Below are 15,914 nucleotides of genomic sequence, written 5' to 3' on the forward strand. Positions count from 1 at the left end.
CGTCCATGAATTGTATACAATGGTTTTATAATGTAAAAAAATATTAAAATAACATGCTATTAAGGAAAAGGTTGTTTTGTAATAAATTATTATCCCACATATCACTTTACCTATAACGACTGGCATATAAAATTGTTATGCAACGATGAAAGAACATCCGCCATTAGACATACATCAATTTATTCGAAACAAGAACCGAAATATATACAACAATTATATTACTGTAATAAACGCTCGAATTTCTTACACCGCTGCAAGGGACTTGTTTCAAAATTTCGTCGATAACATCGTTGTAATTTAGTATGTGTTGCATCTGATGAACGTCGGCTTCTAGACGTTGCGTTTCTCCCTGCAAAAAGGGCATTTGCATTTGTTTCTAGCGTCTCGTATTAACTAGCATGTTAAATAATAAATTTCTGTTGATACTCTAACAAATTTTACGTTATATACGAACGATGTGCGATTATTGCTCGTGGATCGATCAGATCTTGGCAAGGATCGAAACGGAAACCAAACCAGAGAAAAAGAAACCTCGTCTACACGTAGATCCGGTTATAGTGGTTCACGGAGGAGCGGGAACAATTCCACGAAAGAAACGTAATCGTATGCTAACCGAGGTTACACGAATTATCTTTTTAAGAAACATTATAAAAATGCAGCCAAATTAATGGGATTATGAATTAAACTGCCAATTAGAGTCTCTATGAATTTTCATAGGTTAAAAATGCGGCGCTCGAGGCGTACAGCGACCTTATCAACGGTCGATCAGCGGTAGACGCGGTCGAGAAAGCAATTTCTTACATGGAAAGTGAACCGTATTTCAATTGCGCGAAAGGAGGTTCTCTGGACGTTAACAACGAAGTTGTTACCGACGCCGCTATCGTCACAATAAACGATGCCGGTTTCGTGGGTGCTGTTCGTGACATAGAACACCCTATCGCGCTAGGTTCGTTTCAAATACAGCGACTCACTAAAAATCACGATGATTAATTATCAAAACTAACGCTTAAATCGAAAAAATAAAACTGTTCAGCAAGAAAAGTATTGGAGAACACGGAACACATTCTGATCGTCGAAAATGGCGCTCAGAAGTTTGCCTTGAACAATGGAATTTCAATTTTACCGCCGGGCTCATTAAACGTACATGAATCCATGACATCTCATTATACGGCCGAAGAAATTTACGAATACTGCACCGATCGTGCGAGTCTATTGAACGATAAAGATTGCGACGAAAACGAATGGAAAGACGAAGAGAGGAAAGATTGCGATTCGGATTGCGTCGTGATACGATCAGACCAAGGGGAAGCAAATCCTTATTGCGCGTCGTCGATCGATTCGACCGAATTATTGGACGAACCAGCCTTTTTGCAGGTGTTTATTTTTAAGCTTATTTCGAAATTTAACGTAAGTTATTAAAAATATTTCAGGTTAGCGCGGTCGGCGCAGTCGCGTACGATCGAAAACGACGGTTAGCAAGCGGGACCTCGACGGCGGGAGAACTTGGAAAGCCCATTGGCTCTGTGAGCGCGATCGGCACGGTGATTGGCTGCGGTATCTACGCGGACAAAGATGGCTGCGTTTCCGTCTCCGGAAACGACACCAAGATCTATTCCTACGCGCCAGCGCGGAAAATAATACAAAGATTGTCTGCGGATGCGTCGATCGATTATTCGATATGTGCAGAACTGGAGAACTTCGAAACGGAAACCGGGGAATCGAATATCGGCGCTGTTGCGTTGAACGCGAAAGGCGATCCTTGCGTTTCGTTCAAGTGTATGCACTTTCCTTGGGCTTTCTGTCGGCACGGTTACGTTTATTACGGAATCGCGCAAAATGAAAAGTATTGGGAAAAAGTAACTATCCTCGAGCGCCCCCTAGACTGCATGTGCAACACTTCCGACGAGGATTGAAACGATTTTCGTGTACACATTTTCGTGTAAGCTTGATATTTCGAAAATAATTATTGCACCAAATGGATGATCTTATATTTTTACATACCGGGAATATAACATTGTAATTCGAATCGTACGGTCCATACATGGAGAACGCTGGTACTCTGCCCTTAAAATCAACTCCAAAACGTTCATCCATATCCAGCAGCATCGTGTAAATTTCTTCGCGCCTTAAGTCCGACATGTTTTCGTGTGCTACGATCTAAAAGTAATATACGAAGGCATTAAATTTTTGTTTATTTCAAAAACATAAGTTGTATTTGCGTAGGATTTATTACAATAGAAATTAGATTAACTTCAATAAAGTTATAATAGGAAATTACCGTGCTTAATGGCGTCCACGCGAGCTCACATACGTGTCCTTGATAATTGTCTTCTTTATCGAGGCATAGTGTTCGGTAATCACGATTGGTCTCCCAAAAGAATCGTTCTAATCCAATTTCCGAGTTTAAATTACCTAGAATAATTATAACGTTTTTTATTTAACATTTGAAGGGTTAGGTCTGGTCTAGAATTTTGAAAAAAAACTTATTTCTCTGTTGTCTATAATAAATAAGTTTTATACAAAATTGAAATTTAAAAGTATCTTGGTGTTTCAATATTAAAGCAAGCAACTGTATACATAGCATTTATAGTTTAAATCTGTGGTGCAATCTTAGATAACGCGAAACTCGAAAACTGTTTAATAACACTACTATAAAGATAAAATTAAAATACATTGTTGATGGCACGAAGCGACCTCGGACCGACATTATGCAGAATTTCGTTTTACTGATACATTGTACAACAAATTTATACCGATCTTTTTCTCGATGTTCTTCAAATTGACAAAAGCCACGTCTCCAAGGCCAGATGATAAGCAGTCGAATGTTTTTATGTCGTCACCGACTCTGCCCGCTATAAATTCGTTTCGCTATTTAATCAGTATGTCAATCGTCGTTTCTGATTACAGCAGCACGCGTTCACCTACTCTGTTTGCACAGGGAATACAAATTATAAGGAATTTTCGCGTGGCTGTCTATTGGCCCGAGAACGCAGCCCTCACTGAAAAATTTTCCAACTGCATCTGCATCCCAGTAGTCGGAATCCGAGCATTCAGAATCCGTATCCGAAATATTCCTCAAAATAGCTACAAAGACGTTCCATCCTGTAAGAAACAAATGACTTTTTTTAAACGAGTTAACTTCTATATAGGATATTCGACCACCCCTGGCAAAAATTTTAATGGGAGATTTTAGAGGCTGAAATAAAAAGTTAACGCCTAATGTTCTGCAACTGAAAATAATTTTTTCCAAAACGATTAAAATTTTTTAGTACCGAAAAATTCTAGCACCTACTCGAATTTTTTTCTCGAAACTGCGTAGGATTTCGAGGGTATGTGTATTCACAAAAAATGCTTGTAATTGACCCCTGTAACTAAATATAATTTTTCCAGAAAGATTTGAAACTTTTCAATTTCGCCGAAAAATTTGTCTACGTATTCGAATTTTTTTCTCGAAAGTGCGTAGGATTTCAGGGGTATGTCTGTTGACCAAAAATGCTTGTAATTGACCCCTGTAACTAAATATAATTTTTTCAGAACGATTTGAAATTTTTTAATTTCGCCGAAAAATTTGTCTACCTATTCGAATTTTTTTCTCGAAACTGATTAGGAATTCAGAGGTATGTCTGTTGACCAAAAATGCTGGTAATTGACCCCTGTAACTAAATATAATTTTTCCAGAACGATTTGAAATATTTTAATTTTGCCGAAAAATTTGTCTACCTATTCGAATTTTTTTCTCGAAACTGATTAGGAATTCAGAGGTATGTCTGTTGACCAAAAATGCTGGTAATTGACCCCTGTAACTAAATATAATTTTTCCAGAACGATTTGAAATATTTTAATTTTGCCGAAAAATTTGTCTACCTATTCGAATTTTTTTCTCGAAACTGATTAGGAATTCAGAGGTATGTCTGTTGACCAAAAATGCTGGTAATTGACCCCTGTAACTAAATATAATTTTTCCAGAACGATTTGAAATATTTTAATTTTGCCGAAAAATTTGTCTACCTATTCGAATTTTTTTCTCGAAACTGATTAGGAATTCAGAGGTATGTCTGTTGACCAAAAATGCTGGTAATTGACCCCTGTAACTAAATATAATTTTTCCAGAACGATTTGAAATATTTTAATTTTGCCGAAAAATTTGTCTACCTATTCGAATTTTTTTCTCGAAACTGATTAGGAATTCAGAGGTATGTCTGTTGACCAAAAATGCTGGTAATTGACCCCTGTAACTAAATATAATTTTTCAAGAACGATTTGAAATTTTTTAATTTTGCCGAAAAATTTCCGCACCTACTCGAATTTTTTTCTCGAAACTGCGTAGGATTTCGAATGTATGTGTATTCACCAAAAATGATTGTAATTGACCCACATAACCAAAAATAATTTTTCCAGAAAGATTTGAAACTTTTTAATAACTTTTTAAGGAAGCCTCGACTAAGAAATTGATACTCTTGATTTTGGCCTCTAGAATCTCTCATTAAAATTGTTCCCAGGGGTGACTGAACACCTTGTATATGCAGCAAAGGGGTAATCTGTATTTTGTCAACATTGTAATAGAAAATTTTATTAGAATTTTGTTCAAGACTGCTCAAAAAGGGGTAAACTGGTGATCTGCTTCTTGAACACTTGTCCTTACCGACGTCTTTGTATCCTGTGAAGCATGCCTTGGCTCCCTTGAGGTTCCTCAAGCTGTGGAACTGTGAATCCTGCTTGACGACAGCCACAATTCTGTCGAACTCGTTATTCTTCTTGAATGTCGTCTGTAGGATCGGTTTCAGACGCATCCTGAAACACCACCGTGGACGCTACAGAGAAAACTCTATTTTCCATAGACACTAGGATCAGTATAAGTTCAAAGTTTTTGAGACTATGAAGATTCGAATCGTTTCACAACGATTTTGCTCACTTTCTAGCGTCGAGCATTTCCTCCGGCATGGCGACGAATATGTCCGCCTGCTGGGTTTCAACCGCCTTCAAGCACAATGCTCTCGTTGGCTCCCGTATACAGGAAATCGTGGGCTCCACGCCATAAACGAAGGAAATTGTTCTCAGCCATTCGCACTTTTTGTCCTCCAGTTTTGACGAGACGCACCATCGTACGCTTCGCGAGGGCCGACACGCTATTGCAGTGTTGTTCGCGCCATACAAAGCAGGAACTATAATAAAACACCATTAATCTTGTACTCTAAGGACAATCTAGGACAAAGTTACACTGTTTTAACGCTGGAACTACCGAAAATTATAGCATACTTATTTATACCGAAGAAATTAAAATAATAGAAAACTATGGTAAATTTTCAAAAATTCAGTCGAGTAAATTTTTTATCAATTTTATTAGAAATTACGAATAGGTCATATTGACTGCTTTGGTAGCTCTAATGTTAAGAAGTACAAGTTTCGTTTTCAAGGTCATCCTTATTTTTCATAAGAGTCTAGGTCAAGGCAAATCTAATGATCTACGATTTACGTGACCTTGTATCACGAATAATTTTTTCTTAAATTAGTTGTCAATTACATCTTGTCAGGTAGTCCTTAGGCGTTTCCGGAGTATCGATGTTCACCGACTTTGGATGATAGTTCTCCAACAAAGAACGCAAAACCCAGCCGGAATTCTCCGCCTCGAACGAGCCCATTATCCGTTGAACGTTTGCTGCTGTCTCCCTGGCGAAACGAAAAGTCACTTTAAAAGACAATGTATCGACAGTTGGATCTATTTTCTCTATAGCGATATCTTTACTAACGATCTAGCAACGACCACCGGCCATGGTTTCGAGATCCACGCGCAGGGTCTGTCGAACTTCATGGGCCTCGTCGTACCATCCGGGCAAAGGAAATTGTAATCATCTTTGTCGATTTTTTCTTCCTGCGTACACCATTTTATTAATCTCCGATTAGAAGATCGCATTTCTCCGGCGCCGGTAACGATAGAAATAAATTTGCAAACGATTTTAATAATCTGTAGAATTTTAAATATCAATGAGCTTTATAAACGTGGAAAAAGTTTCAAATTTAAATATCTTTAAACCGGAAAACGGTCGAAAGAAACACCCTTTCCAACTCCACGTTTCTGGTACAATGAACACGATGGACCAATTGATACGCCAGACGACGATCAGACGGTTTTCTAATCGTATGTAGAGCAAAAATAACCGTTACTCGATTACACGTACCTTGAAGTGCTCGAGAGCATCGTCCAATCGTACCCACGCGATATCACCTGCATTATCAGTAAAGCACAATAAAACTCCTTCGCGCCCGTGGTACTTATCATTCGAGTCACAGTTGGCGGGATCGTCGCACGCGGCGCAAAGATTTTTGTACGTCGATTCTGCGAGAAAAAAGTATCGATAGGCTTCGAGCGGGAATGTGATTGCATTTTATTCGGTTTCTTTGTTGTCCAACACAGAGTACGTACTCAATAAACCGTCCAATTTAGTGTCTGCTGACCAAGGACCGGCGATACACGCCGACTCGAAGAATTTCGACGTTTCAATCGCTTTGTTCTCCTGCATCGTCTTCTCCGGATCGCACTCTCTGGGCATTATCCATTTCTCGAAATACTGTAACGGAGGTAAGGTAGAAAGGATCGCGGGTATATTCATTATTATATACATTATTGATATGCATTTCATTATCTGTGAAAATTCGTTATAAGTAAGGTTAGGTACATTTTTTGATAGGTTCACAGATAGAAACAAGTGACCATCGTTGCTACGTTCGTGTTACAAATATAAATGATCGATCTAATTTGATAATGCTAAAATATACTTAACCTTACTTTTTTACTGTAACTTTACAAGTTTATAAAAAAATAACGAATTTCCGCGGATAATGAAATGCATATCAATAATGTATCGAATTACGTATAACTCATTAGAAAATTAGAAAATTAGAAGAAAAAAAGGGGGTACATTTTAACGATTATCTCTGTTCAGAGCGACTAGAAAAAATTTCACACGGATTGAATAAAAATAGCAAGAATTATAAAGAAATCGTTAATCTAGGATTTGAATGTGCATAGGTATCTGCAGTATTAACATATAGAATTTGGTGGTGCTATCTAGCGTCAAGGATGAGAACTATATCGCTATAAATTTGATATTCAAGAATTTATTTATCTTATCTGTTACCTGCATTGTCAACAGAGCACTATCGCATCACGCGTAGTGTTTCATCCGTAATAATTGACGACACATGTGTGTGTTCACATATCATAATTAGTAATCAGCCTTATGGTACACAAGGCAAATTTTATTCATGAACAACGAATAAAAATATTTAATCCATTTGTAAACTGACTTTTTTAAAGATCTGTCGGTGGATACCAATTTACGAATGAATTTAAAATATAAGTTAGTGTTTACGAACGTACGTAATATTTTTGATTCGTAAATAAAATTTGCCCGACTCTGGTAAACGATCATGAAAATATTAACCGTAGAGAAAACCTTGGTCCACTCGTCGGCCGTATCGTGTCCAGGATGACAGAACCTTTTCTCCTTAACGTCCCATATGGTTTTCACGTTTTTCTTGGTTAGAACTACCATCTCGAAACGTTGCTTTTCTAAACGTTGATTTTCGTATTCAAAGAACTTGTCGTGTGTGTAAATTCTGGACAATCCCTCTCGCGGTACGATTCATATTTTAATTACCGTTTGGATATAGTCTTAGCTCGGTGGTGACTAGAACGTTGAACTCTTTGTACGCGGTCGCAACGATCAGATCTTCCGGTTCCAAAACAGTAAAATCAGCGAGGCCCGTGGCCAACTGCCGCAGGCAATTGGACCTGAGTGAACGTAATTTGGGTCTTCCCGTTAAAAAGATGGCGAAAGTTTTACGACGTACCATTGAAAAAACCGTTCGAAGGAACGCTCGTTAAATATTACGAAACCACGTTGTTATTTTCGCAAAGATTAAACAAATACAAATATAGCGATCTGTTCGAAGTATATTCAGGCCTATTGTTATCTTTGTTGGCTATAGTATCACTCCTGATTGTTGACAACCTCCGTGACATTTAAGGGCTCGAGTTTCGTGGCTTTTTAGAAGATCGCTATACTTGCTTCACACGACTATTAATTTGTTATACTCGCCTATCGGTTGTCACGACACATTTTAGTGGATTCGACATGGAAGACAATTGCGGGCAGAGAGAACGGATGTCTTTTGCCGTGTGCACGCTCTCGACGACGCATAGTTTCACTGAAAGTTTCGTTTTCACCATTCGTTAAAGCGTTTTGGGGAAAAGTGCTATTTTTACAATTGAACCCGAGCATTGCTTGACGGAGAAAGAAAATGGTAGGATAACAGGAGGAAGCGAGACGCTATGATTTCTTTTCTTTATCCTCTTTGCTTTTTTGCCGGATCCGGTTTCATTGAGACTCGGACATCGAGCGAAAAATATGGGAGTGGAGACGAATCGTGGAAAATTAACTGTGTAGAAATAGCGGTCGAAGACTATACGTATATGTAAGTACTTTTATCGTTGGTAAAGATTTCTTACTCACGTTCAGAAGTTTCTCTACAGTCTTTACATTTATCAGCGTTAGCACGTTGACGGATGAACAGGATAAAGATAAGCGAAAGAAACAATCGAACGTACATTTTCGATATCCATTCGATCGGCATGACTTCCAGAAATAAATATTAAGCCTTTGATCACTGTTTGTTTTCACGATTAAAAGTTTACACGTGATCGTTATCACTCGATCATGCTCGGCGATTTAAATGCTGGATCGGTAACGATGCAATCAACACTTCCACTGAAACGCGATTACGGTCGATAAAACTTTAATAGATTCTGACTCAACACTGTTTCTATTAACTTGTAAAGATATTTACATCCAAATGCAAAAGTGTCGAAAGACACCTTTCGATCGGAATAGGTATGTATAGAATCACAGTAGAAATAGCGTTTAGGATCATCCCTATAGATCACAATCGTTCGAAGCAACGAAATGATATGTAGCAATTTACTTTAGCCGGTAGAAGTTGTTCCGACCACTTTCGTCTAACCTTGAAAATTCTTCGCAACGCGACGCAAAAGAAAAATACACGTGTAACGAAAAGCTGCGAGATGCAGCGCCGCCAACAACGTTTTAAGTCCAACAATTATCTGGTTTGCTTTGTCGATGTATCTCCGTATGCAATCAATTTGCTGGTTGATCTCCGGCACGGTTCAATGTTTCGAATGGAATCAAAAGCGAACGACGCTTACGCGGGAGGATCGAACGAACGGATTATGAAAAATAGATCGACCGACTCGACGACATCGAGCGTTTTTAATTCAATAATGTGACACCGCGCGAGCGAATTCACCGAAAGATGGAGGGGATCTTACAACGCATACGTTCGACGCATCTCTATCGCACGCAGCTATACAGTGACGTAATTAAATATCCTGTCTAAAGTTTCATACAATAAAAAATATTACAGTTATATTTGCAATAATGTGGCAATATGCCTGCGGTTAAGAGATGAGATAAATTCTTATCTGGAGTAATAAATAAAAGATTGTTTATCTGTTAATCGTTGTACAAACATAAAAGTGTAAATGTTCCATCGAGGAAGTGTAAAGAATAACATTCCTATATGTTGGTTTTATTGGTACAAATCGAATACAATTGGGCAGAATTGTTCGTTGGAAACAATGGGGTCTCGACACTTATTGCACCCAACGTTCCGGGCCTCGAGAACGCTATTTACAATCTACGTGTTTATTGTATGCAATAATCCATAAGGACATTTATCTATTTGTAGATAGATCCCCGCGTTTAACTTTATATTTTCCGTGTGTGTTTTCCCGATGAGTCAGCGCTGTCGTAAAATGATTTAAATGCAAAATACCCGTTTTAAACTTAATCCTTCGCACTCCAAGAATTTTTTTTTATTATCGACTAACAACTGCAGGGCAATTTTGCAGTGTCATTTCTGAAAATTCCAAGTGTTCCAACTTGCCACAAAAATTTATAAACGCTTATAACTTTAATCTCATTCGTTTTTTCGGTAAAGTTGTTTAGTGGTAACTTTTAACATTGATTTTGATTTTGGTGTTCGGCTACCCCTGGGAAAATTTTAATGAGGGATTCTAGAGGCCAAAATAAGACGAAAATCAAGAATACCAATTTCTTGATGGAGGCTTCGTTAAAAAGTTATTAACAATTATATTCAAAAATTTCAAATCGTTCTGGAAAAATTATTGTCGGCTGCGGGGGTCAATTGCAATCATTTTTGGTGAATAGACATACCCCCGAAATCCTGCGCATTTTCGAGAAAAAAATTCGAGAAGGTGTGAAATTTTTCGACGGAAAACAAAATTTCGAATCGCTTTGGAAAAATTATTTTCGGCTGCGGGGGTCAATTGCAATCACTTTTGGTGAATAGACATACCCCCGAAATCCTGCGCATTTTCGAGAAAAAAATTCGAGAAGGTGTGAAATTTTTCGACGGAAAACAAAATTTCGAATCGCTTTGGAAAAATTATTTTCGGCTGCGGGGGTCAATTGCAATCACTTTTGGTGAATAGACATACCCCCGAAATCCTGCGCATTTTCGAGAAAAAAATTCGAGAAGGTGTGAAATTTTTCGACGGAAAACAAAATTTCGAATCGCTTTGGAAAAATTATTTTCGGCTGCGGGGGTCAATTGCAATCACTTTTGGTGAATAGACATACCCCCGAAATCCTGCGCATTTTCGAGAAAAAAATTCGAGAAGGTGTGAAATTTTTCGACGGAAAACAAAATTTCGAATCGCTTTGGAAAAATTATTTTCGGCTGCGGGGGTCAATTGCAATCACTTTTGGTGAATAGACATACCCCCGAAATCCTACGCATTTTCGAGAAAAAAATTCAGAACTGGTCTCGATCAACAAATTGGTATTCTTGATTTTCGTCTTATTTTGGCCTCTGAAACAGACTTCCTGCGATACAGATAATTGTAAATAGCATTAACGGGGGCGTTGTGATATCTGTTGATAATGATTAATGCAGTTTGTTCGCTCTAATCATCGATATGTATGCATCAAAACCATATTTTATATTAAAATATGTACATACATATACGTTGCCTTTTTAACCCTATACCTTATGTATGAATTAAATAAAGAACGATAATATTCACAACCTTTGCTGTTCTTTCTCATTCTATAAGGCATCCCGCAGAAAATGAGTTTTTATATCGAATTTCAATTTTGATGACCGGAACATGTTAGTTTGTAATATACTATTCGAATCTAACCTAAATATGTGTAGCGTCGCACTCGTTTCGAGATGAAAACTAGCCAAACTTAATCAAATTTCTTGGAAACTATTAATTACTAGAAATTAATATTTTATATTCAAAATCCGTACTTCTCCCCTCCCCCTCTGCCAAATTTAATGTCGATCGGCCATTAGGGCCATTAGGGCCTTTCGAATCTACACATATGGATATACATGTTAAAAATCGGATTTTAATGTAATTACCAACAAGATAGGTTTCAATAGATACAATCAATGTTCGTAAATCTAGTGTTTATTGTTGTTTCTTGATGTACTCTACAAACTTATTTCTATCATCCAACATGGAAGCTATTGAGGATGGGTATAAATTATCAGACAATGGCAGACCTGGCTGATATCGCTGTGGCTGTACAACCGTGGTAATATCACGTTATGTTAACCTCGTCTGACACAGTAGATTAACTACTTTCGCGTGAAATGCATTAAAACAAATCAATGTTACGAGCAGACGAAGATTACACTTTATAGGAACTGTCGGATAATGGATATACAGAAGACGTCTGTTGCTTCGGTAGTTCTCGACAGAACAACAGGCAACAATTGACACTGTGATAATCTCACAAGCCGTGATTAATTTCCATCAAATCCAATGTGAATTTTCTATACCAAAAAACTTCCGATATATTTTCGGTAAAATAGATTACACGCTTTTAATACAAATTTGTGAATTCTATTTTTAGACTGTGTCTGTATGTATAATATGATCCCCTCAAAAACTTCAAAAAGGTAAAAAAATTACGCCAAGTACATCAAATCAAGTAAATCACAAAACATAGAAGATAATAATAATTACAAAATTAAAAAAAGATGTGAAATCAAAATGAGTTGTCAGTACATAAAGATGCTTTCCAACTACGCTTTAGATGACACAGCTACATATGCACAGCTAAAATTCCATTACCCATAATGGCTATTTATACAAAGAAAAAATGTATTAAATAATATTAAGCAGATATATTTTTATACAAATAAATATTTTAATACGAATAAATATTTTATTCAAAATACTTGGCGCTGCGAAACCGAAAAAATGTTAATTGTCTTACAATTAGTATTAATAATTTACAATTACTCCCTTACAATCTAAAATACATAAACATATACATACATATATTAGAAACGCAGTCAGATTTATTCTACATATATTTAATTCTAATATAATACGTAGCATATGCACACGCACACATTTCTGACAAATTTCAATGAGACGATATTACGATATCTCTAGCATGCGTGGACCGATTTTTTTGGAATTGGTCTTATTCGAAAGCTTATATGCGGTTTACATAAGAAAAATGCCTTTAAATTTAAAAAATATTGCAGGGGTGATGAGATATTATTGAAATAAGTTTCAGAATAGCCTGGCGACGAGTAAAGGATAGCGGTAGCGACAGTCGATCGATATCTTGTATACAGGGTATCTTTCATGTACTTGGCGTCGAGACGCTACCGCGTCTCTAGATATTGCATTTTCTGTCTGTCGAATCAGAATCAAAATCTTAATGTTCCGTCGAATCACCTGGGAATCACAAAAAAGATGAAGTTAAATTACAAACAGTTGCCTATAAAGGCACATTACTTTTTCTTCATGGCAGGTAAATATAATTATACGATAATATTTTGCATCTACACGGATACAATGCCTACATATTTATTTCTTGTTCCAGCGATGGGTCCAATTCTTCCATTTTTACAAGTCTATGGCAAACAACTTGGAATATCCGTATTAGTTATGGGCAGTATCACAGCCATTTTACCAATTTTATTTTTAATCGCGAAGCCAGCCTTTGGTTTTCTCATAGATTATTTTGATTCCTGGAGAAAAGCCATTTTCATAGCATTACTAGCGACTACGAGTGCTTGTTTCGTCTGCATGTATCTTTTACCAGCAATGCCGGGACCAGTCTTACCAGACCATAGATTCGTTAACGTATCTTGCATGTCGTTGTCACACTGTTCGTCAGAAGTAAGCTTTTACAACCGTTGGAAGTTTCTCATTTTTCTAAAGTCAAACATTCATGATATCTTACGAGCACGAATTCTTGACTTTCTTAAATATACATCTGTGACTCCTGATTTATTTAAGGACATTTCAAGACTAGATTCATGTACCGGAGCAAAGGCTACAGTGTGTCACTGGACTTGCGCTAACGATACATTTTCTACACCGATGCTGTTTCAAGCAGTCCAAGGAGAAGCAAGCATTTCCTCGAACACCACGTGTTTAATGGATGTAAATGCTACATCGTATTGTTCGGAGAATATTAATTGTAACGTTGTCTGTGATAATTTCGAAGAAAAGCATTGCCTGTATACATCTTCTACTTTCTGGGGCTTTGTCATTTTATTGTGCCTTGGCAATATTGGCTTTAACGTATCCAACAGTATAAGCGACGCGGTTTGCTTTGATATACTAGGTATAACATAACTATATTTACAATATAATTCTGTACTAACAAGGAACATTCACCAAATATTACTCCCACGTACATATTCTTTTCAAGGTCAAAGGATTAAACATTAAAATCAGGGAAGAACACTTTGTGGATGTTCCTTGTCAGCGTTTGGTATTATTTATTTTCTTTATTAATTTAATGAATTTATAGGAGCAGGTGGTGAAATGGGATATGGTAGACAACGCGTATGGGGAACGATAGGTTTTGGAATTTCTGCCCTTTTGGCTGGCTGTGCAGTGGATTATTGGTCGAAAGGAAAATCCCTGAAGATTTACACGCCTGCATTTTTACTTGTCTTTGTATTTTCACTCTTCGATTTACTTTGTTGCAGAAAATTAAAAGTGAGTACTTTACGCAACTTTCACTGACAATCGATCAATATTTCTTATTCTTTCTTATTCATTGTAATTGATCAAAAACATGTTTTACAGCTACCGATTATGGGAGGGTCCACAAATATAATAAAAGACGTTTATGAGCTTTTAAAATTAAAACATATAATTATATTTCTTTGCTTCGCGACACTTGCTGGCATACTTGACAGCTTCATGATTTATTTTTTATTTTGGTAACTCTCATTCCTTTAAATGTCCGCCGTTCATTAACCCATTTGCATCATCGCTCTACTTAAGCTTCCGCATCGAAACATCGGCGACGTTCAACTGACGATAGTAAACAGTCGCGGCTCGCGGAATATTCCGCGCTTGGTGATAGTAGACAGTCGCGGCTCGCGGAATATTCCGCGCTTGGATGCAAATGGGTTAAATATCTCTTTAACAAATAAAATACTTTGGAGAATTATAAAATGTACGTTGTAGGATAACAGACACTCAGAAATTAATCGCACTTACATAGAAACAATATGTTCTAAACAGGTATTTGGAAGATCTGGCTAAAGTAACTGGTCATATGAACGAAATTAATTTAATAGAAGGTTTAATAGTCGCTGCGGAAACTTTGGTTGGCGAAGTGATATTCTTTTCGTTTTCCGGTATGCTTTATATGTATACATATGTACTTTTTACTTTTACACAATCAAAATCCTTTCAATGAAGCGTTACCTTTTTTTTTTTTAATCAGGTAAAATTTTAAAGAAGCTAGGATTCGGGTATACTTTTACATTCTGTTTCGCATGTTACGCGTTACGCCTTTATCTAATTTCTTTGGCGTCAAACCCGTGGTGGGTAATTTCGATCGAATTATTTATGCAAGGACCAACTTATGCGCTTTGTTATACAACGATCGTTGCATATGCGAGCAAAGTCGCCCCAACCGGTACATCCGCCACTGTCCAGGGAATCGTAGCTGGCATGGACGACGGTTTTGGTAATTCAATTCTATAAAACAGATCCACCACTGTGTTTAATATCCATTCATATACAACACGGTATTGTTCTGTTTCAGGTTTTGCAATAGGTAGTCTGATAGGTGGAGTTTTATATGAAATATTTGGAGGCGTAACCACATTACGAATATTTTCGTTTACCGCCGCTGTGTCTGCACTCGTGTACCTTGTTTTACATCTGGTGTTTTTAAAACATTTAACGCCCGGTATAAGAAAAATATTCCTTCGATTAGACGTAACGAATTGTTCTCTAATCTCTAATCGTTTTCAATATATCTCTAAATATTTTATCTATTTTATTTATAGGCACGAAGAACAACGTGGAGTGGAAACTGCCTCAAGAAGCAAACGAGGCGTGCGTCACTGCTAGAAGCTAAATTTTTTATTGTTAAGAAAAAGGACGAGTTTATTTCTCAGGCACTGGATAGATGTACTTTCATTGCCCGTTGAGAATGTTCGAGTTACAAATGTTTAAGTTTTCATATTTTGTTCGTTTTGTGTCTTAAGTTTATTATTTTATATCCTGACCGCGTCAACACGTTATGGGCTCGGGAAACGCGAAAGTACACGGGAAATAAATTTCTTAGACACGCGTAGCTTGGAAAGTGCGGTTTGTTTTTTTATTTCTCGTTTCTTTCGAAATTAAAAATATCTAGTCTTGATTAAAAAAATCTAACTAGAATAATGTTTTTACAATTATAGATTTTACAATTTTTATATTGTACAAGTTAATGTTTTAAAAATGAAAATAAAGAATAGAAATATTTATTATAAGAGATGGATCAAAACTTAATTATTCATGAAACCCGAATCCAAAATTCTAAATC

General features: G+C 36.9%; 3 protein-coding genes across 15 annotated transcripts; 2 read left to right on the forward strand and 1 right to left on the reverse strand.

Annotated features, from left to right (window-relative positions):
* Positions 1-125: 125 nt before the first annotated feature.
* Positions 126-9,859, reverse strand: LOC122405414 (transferrin). Of its 5 annotated transcripts, none has more exons than XM_043410125.1 (16): positions 8,983-9,859; positions 8,514-8,768; positions 8,100-8,208; positions 7,659-7,792; positions 7,443-7,570; positions 6,422-6,566; positions 6,177-6,334; positions 5,748-5,962; positions 5,522-5,667; positions 4,913-5,162; positions 4,643-4,791; positions 2,926-3,102; positions 2,754-2,852; positions 2,279-2,412; positions 2,002-2,157; positions 126-349 (listed from the first exon to the last, which is right to left on the reverse strand). In XM_043410125.1, exons 2-16 carry the CDS (start codon positions 8,632-8,634, stop codon positions 164-166), a joined length of 2,307 nt encoding a protein of 768 aa, XP_043266060.1. In that variant the 5' UTR covers positions 8,635-8,768; positions 8,983-9,859; the 3' UTR covers positions 126-163. The 5 variants fall into 5 exon arrangements, with proteins under 5 accessions (XP_043266060.1, XP_043266059.1, XP_043266062.1 ...); XM_043410124.1 differs by having other exon boundaries at positions 8,848-9,859; XM_043410127.1 differs by having other exon boundaries at positions 8,609-9,859.
* LOC122405419 (isoaspartyl peptidase/L-asparaginase-like) lies at positions 390-1,989 on the forward strand. Its single transcript, XM_043410140.1, has 4 exons — positions 390-617; positions 718-946; positions 1,034-1,374; positions 1,431-1,989. The coding sequence occupies exons 1-4, from the start codon at positions 456-458 to the stop codon at positions 1,911-1,913; spliced, it is 1,215 nt and encodes a 404-aa protein (XP_043266075.1). The 5' UTR covers positions 390-455; the 3' UTR covers positions 1,914-1,989.
* LOC122405415 (major facilitator superfamily domain-containing protein 6) lies at positions 6,532-15,690 on the forward strand. Of its 9 annotated transcripts, none has more exons than XM_043410130.1 (10): positions 11,398-11,877; positions 11,967-12,012; positions 12,636-12,881; positions 12,954-13,703; positions 13,893-14,083; positions 14,174-14,310; positions 14,618-14,733; positions 14,823-15,068; positions 15,147-15,293; positions 15,394-15,690. In XM_043410130.1, the coding sequence occupies exons 3-10, from the start codon at positions 12,713-12,715 to the stop codon at positions 15,462-15,464; spliced, it is 1,827 nt and encodes a 608-aa protein (XP_043266065.1). In that variant the 5' UTR covers positions 11,398-11,877; positions 11,967-12,012; positions 12,636-12,712; the 3' UTR covers positions 15,465-15,690. The 9 variants fall into 9 exon arrangements, with proteins under 9 accessions (XP_043266070.1, XP_043266068.1, XP_043266065.1 ...); XM_043410129.1 differs by having other exon boundaries at positions 11,398-11,645; positions 11,735-12,012; XM_043410136.1 differs by having other exon boundaries at positions 11,401-12,012; positions 12,954-13,252; positions 13,373-13,703.
* The last annotated feature ends 224 nt before the right edge of the window (positions 15,691-15,914 follow it).

The sequence above is a fragment of the Colletes gigas genome, unplaced genomic scaffold (assembly GCF_013123115.1).
Source record: "Colletes gigas isolate AHSC1104 unplaced genomic scaffold, ASM1312311v1 Colletes_gigas_Sc00004, whole genome shotgun sequence".
Taxonomy (NCBI): Eukaryota; Metazoa; Arthropoda; class Insecta; order Hymenoptera; family Colletidae; genus Colletes; species Colletes gigas.

Excerpts from the sequence above, each read along its gene's own strand:
- LOC122405419 (XM_043410140.1), top strand. The coding sequence starts at position 456 with ATGTGCGATTATTGCTCGTGGATCGATCAGATCTTGGCAAGGATCGAA. Across the intron at positions 618-717 it reads GTAATCGTATGCTAACCGAG|GTTAAAAATGCGGCGCTCGA; the intron begins GTTACACGAATT and ends GAATTTTCATAG. Across the intron at positions 1,375-1,430 it reads ACGAACCAGCCTTTTTGCAG|GTTAGCGCGGTCGGCGCAGT; the intron begins GTGTTTATTTTT and ends AAAATATTTCAG.
- LOC122405414 (XM_043410125.1), bottom strand. The coding sequence starts at position 8,634 with ATGCCGATCGAATGGATATCGAAAATGTACGTTCGATTGTTTCTTTCG. Across the intron at positions 5,163-5,521 it reads TAAGGACTACCTGACAAGAT|TTCCTGCTTTGTATGGCGCG; the intron begins GTAATTGACAAC and ends GTTTTATTATAG. Across the intron at positions 2,413-2,753 it reads GAACATCGAGAAAAAGATCG|GTAATTTAAACTCGGAAATT; the intron begins GTATAAATTTGT and ends TAATTATTCTAG.
- LOC122405415 (XM_043410133.1), top strand. The coding sequence starts at position 12,713 with ATGTACTTGGCGTCGAGACGCTACCGCGTCTCTAGATATTGCATTTTC. Across the intron at positions 13,704-13,892 it reads GGTTTGCTTTGATATACTAG|GAGCAGGTGGTGAAATGGGA; the intron begins GTATAACATAAC and ends ATGAATTTATAG. Across the intron at positions 15,294-15,393 it reads TTTAAAACATTTAACGCCCG|GCACGAAGAACAACGTGGAG; the intron begins GTATAAGAAAAA and ends TTTTATTTATAG.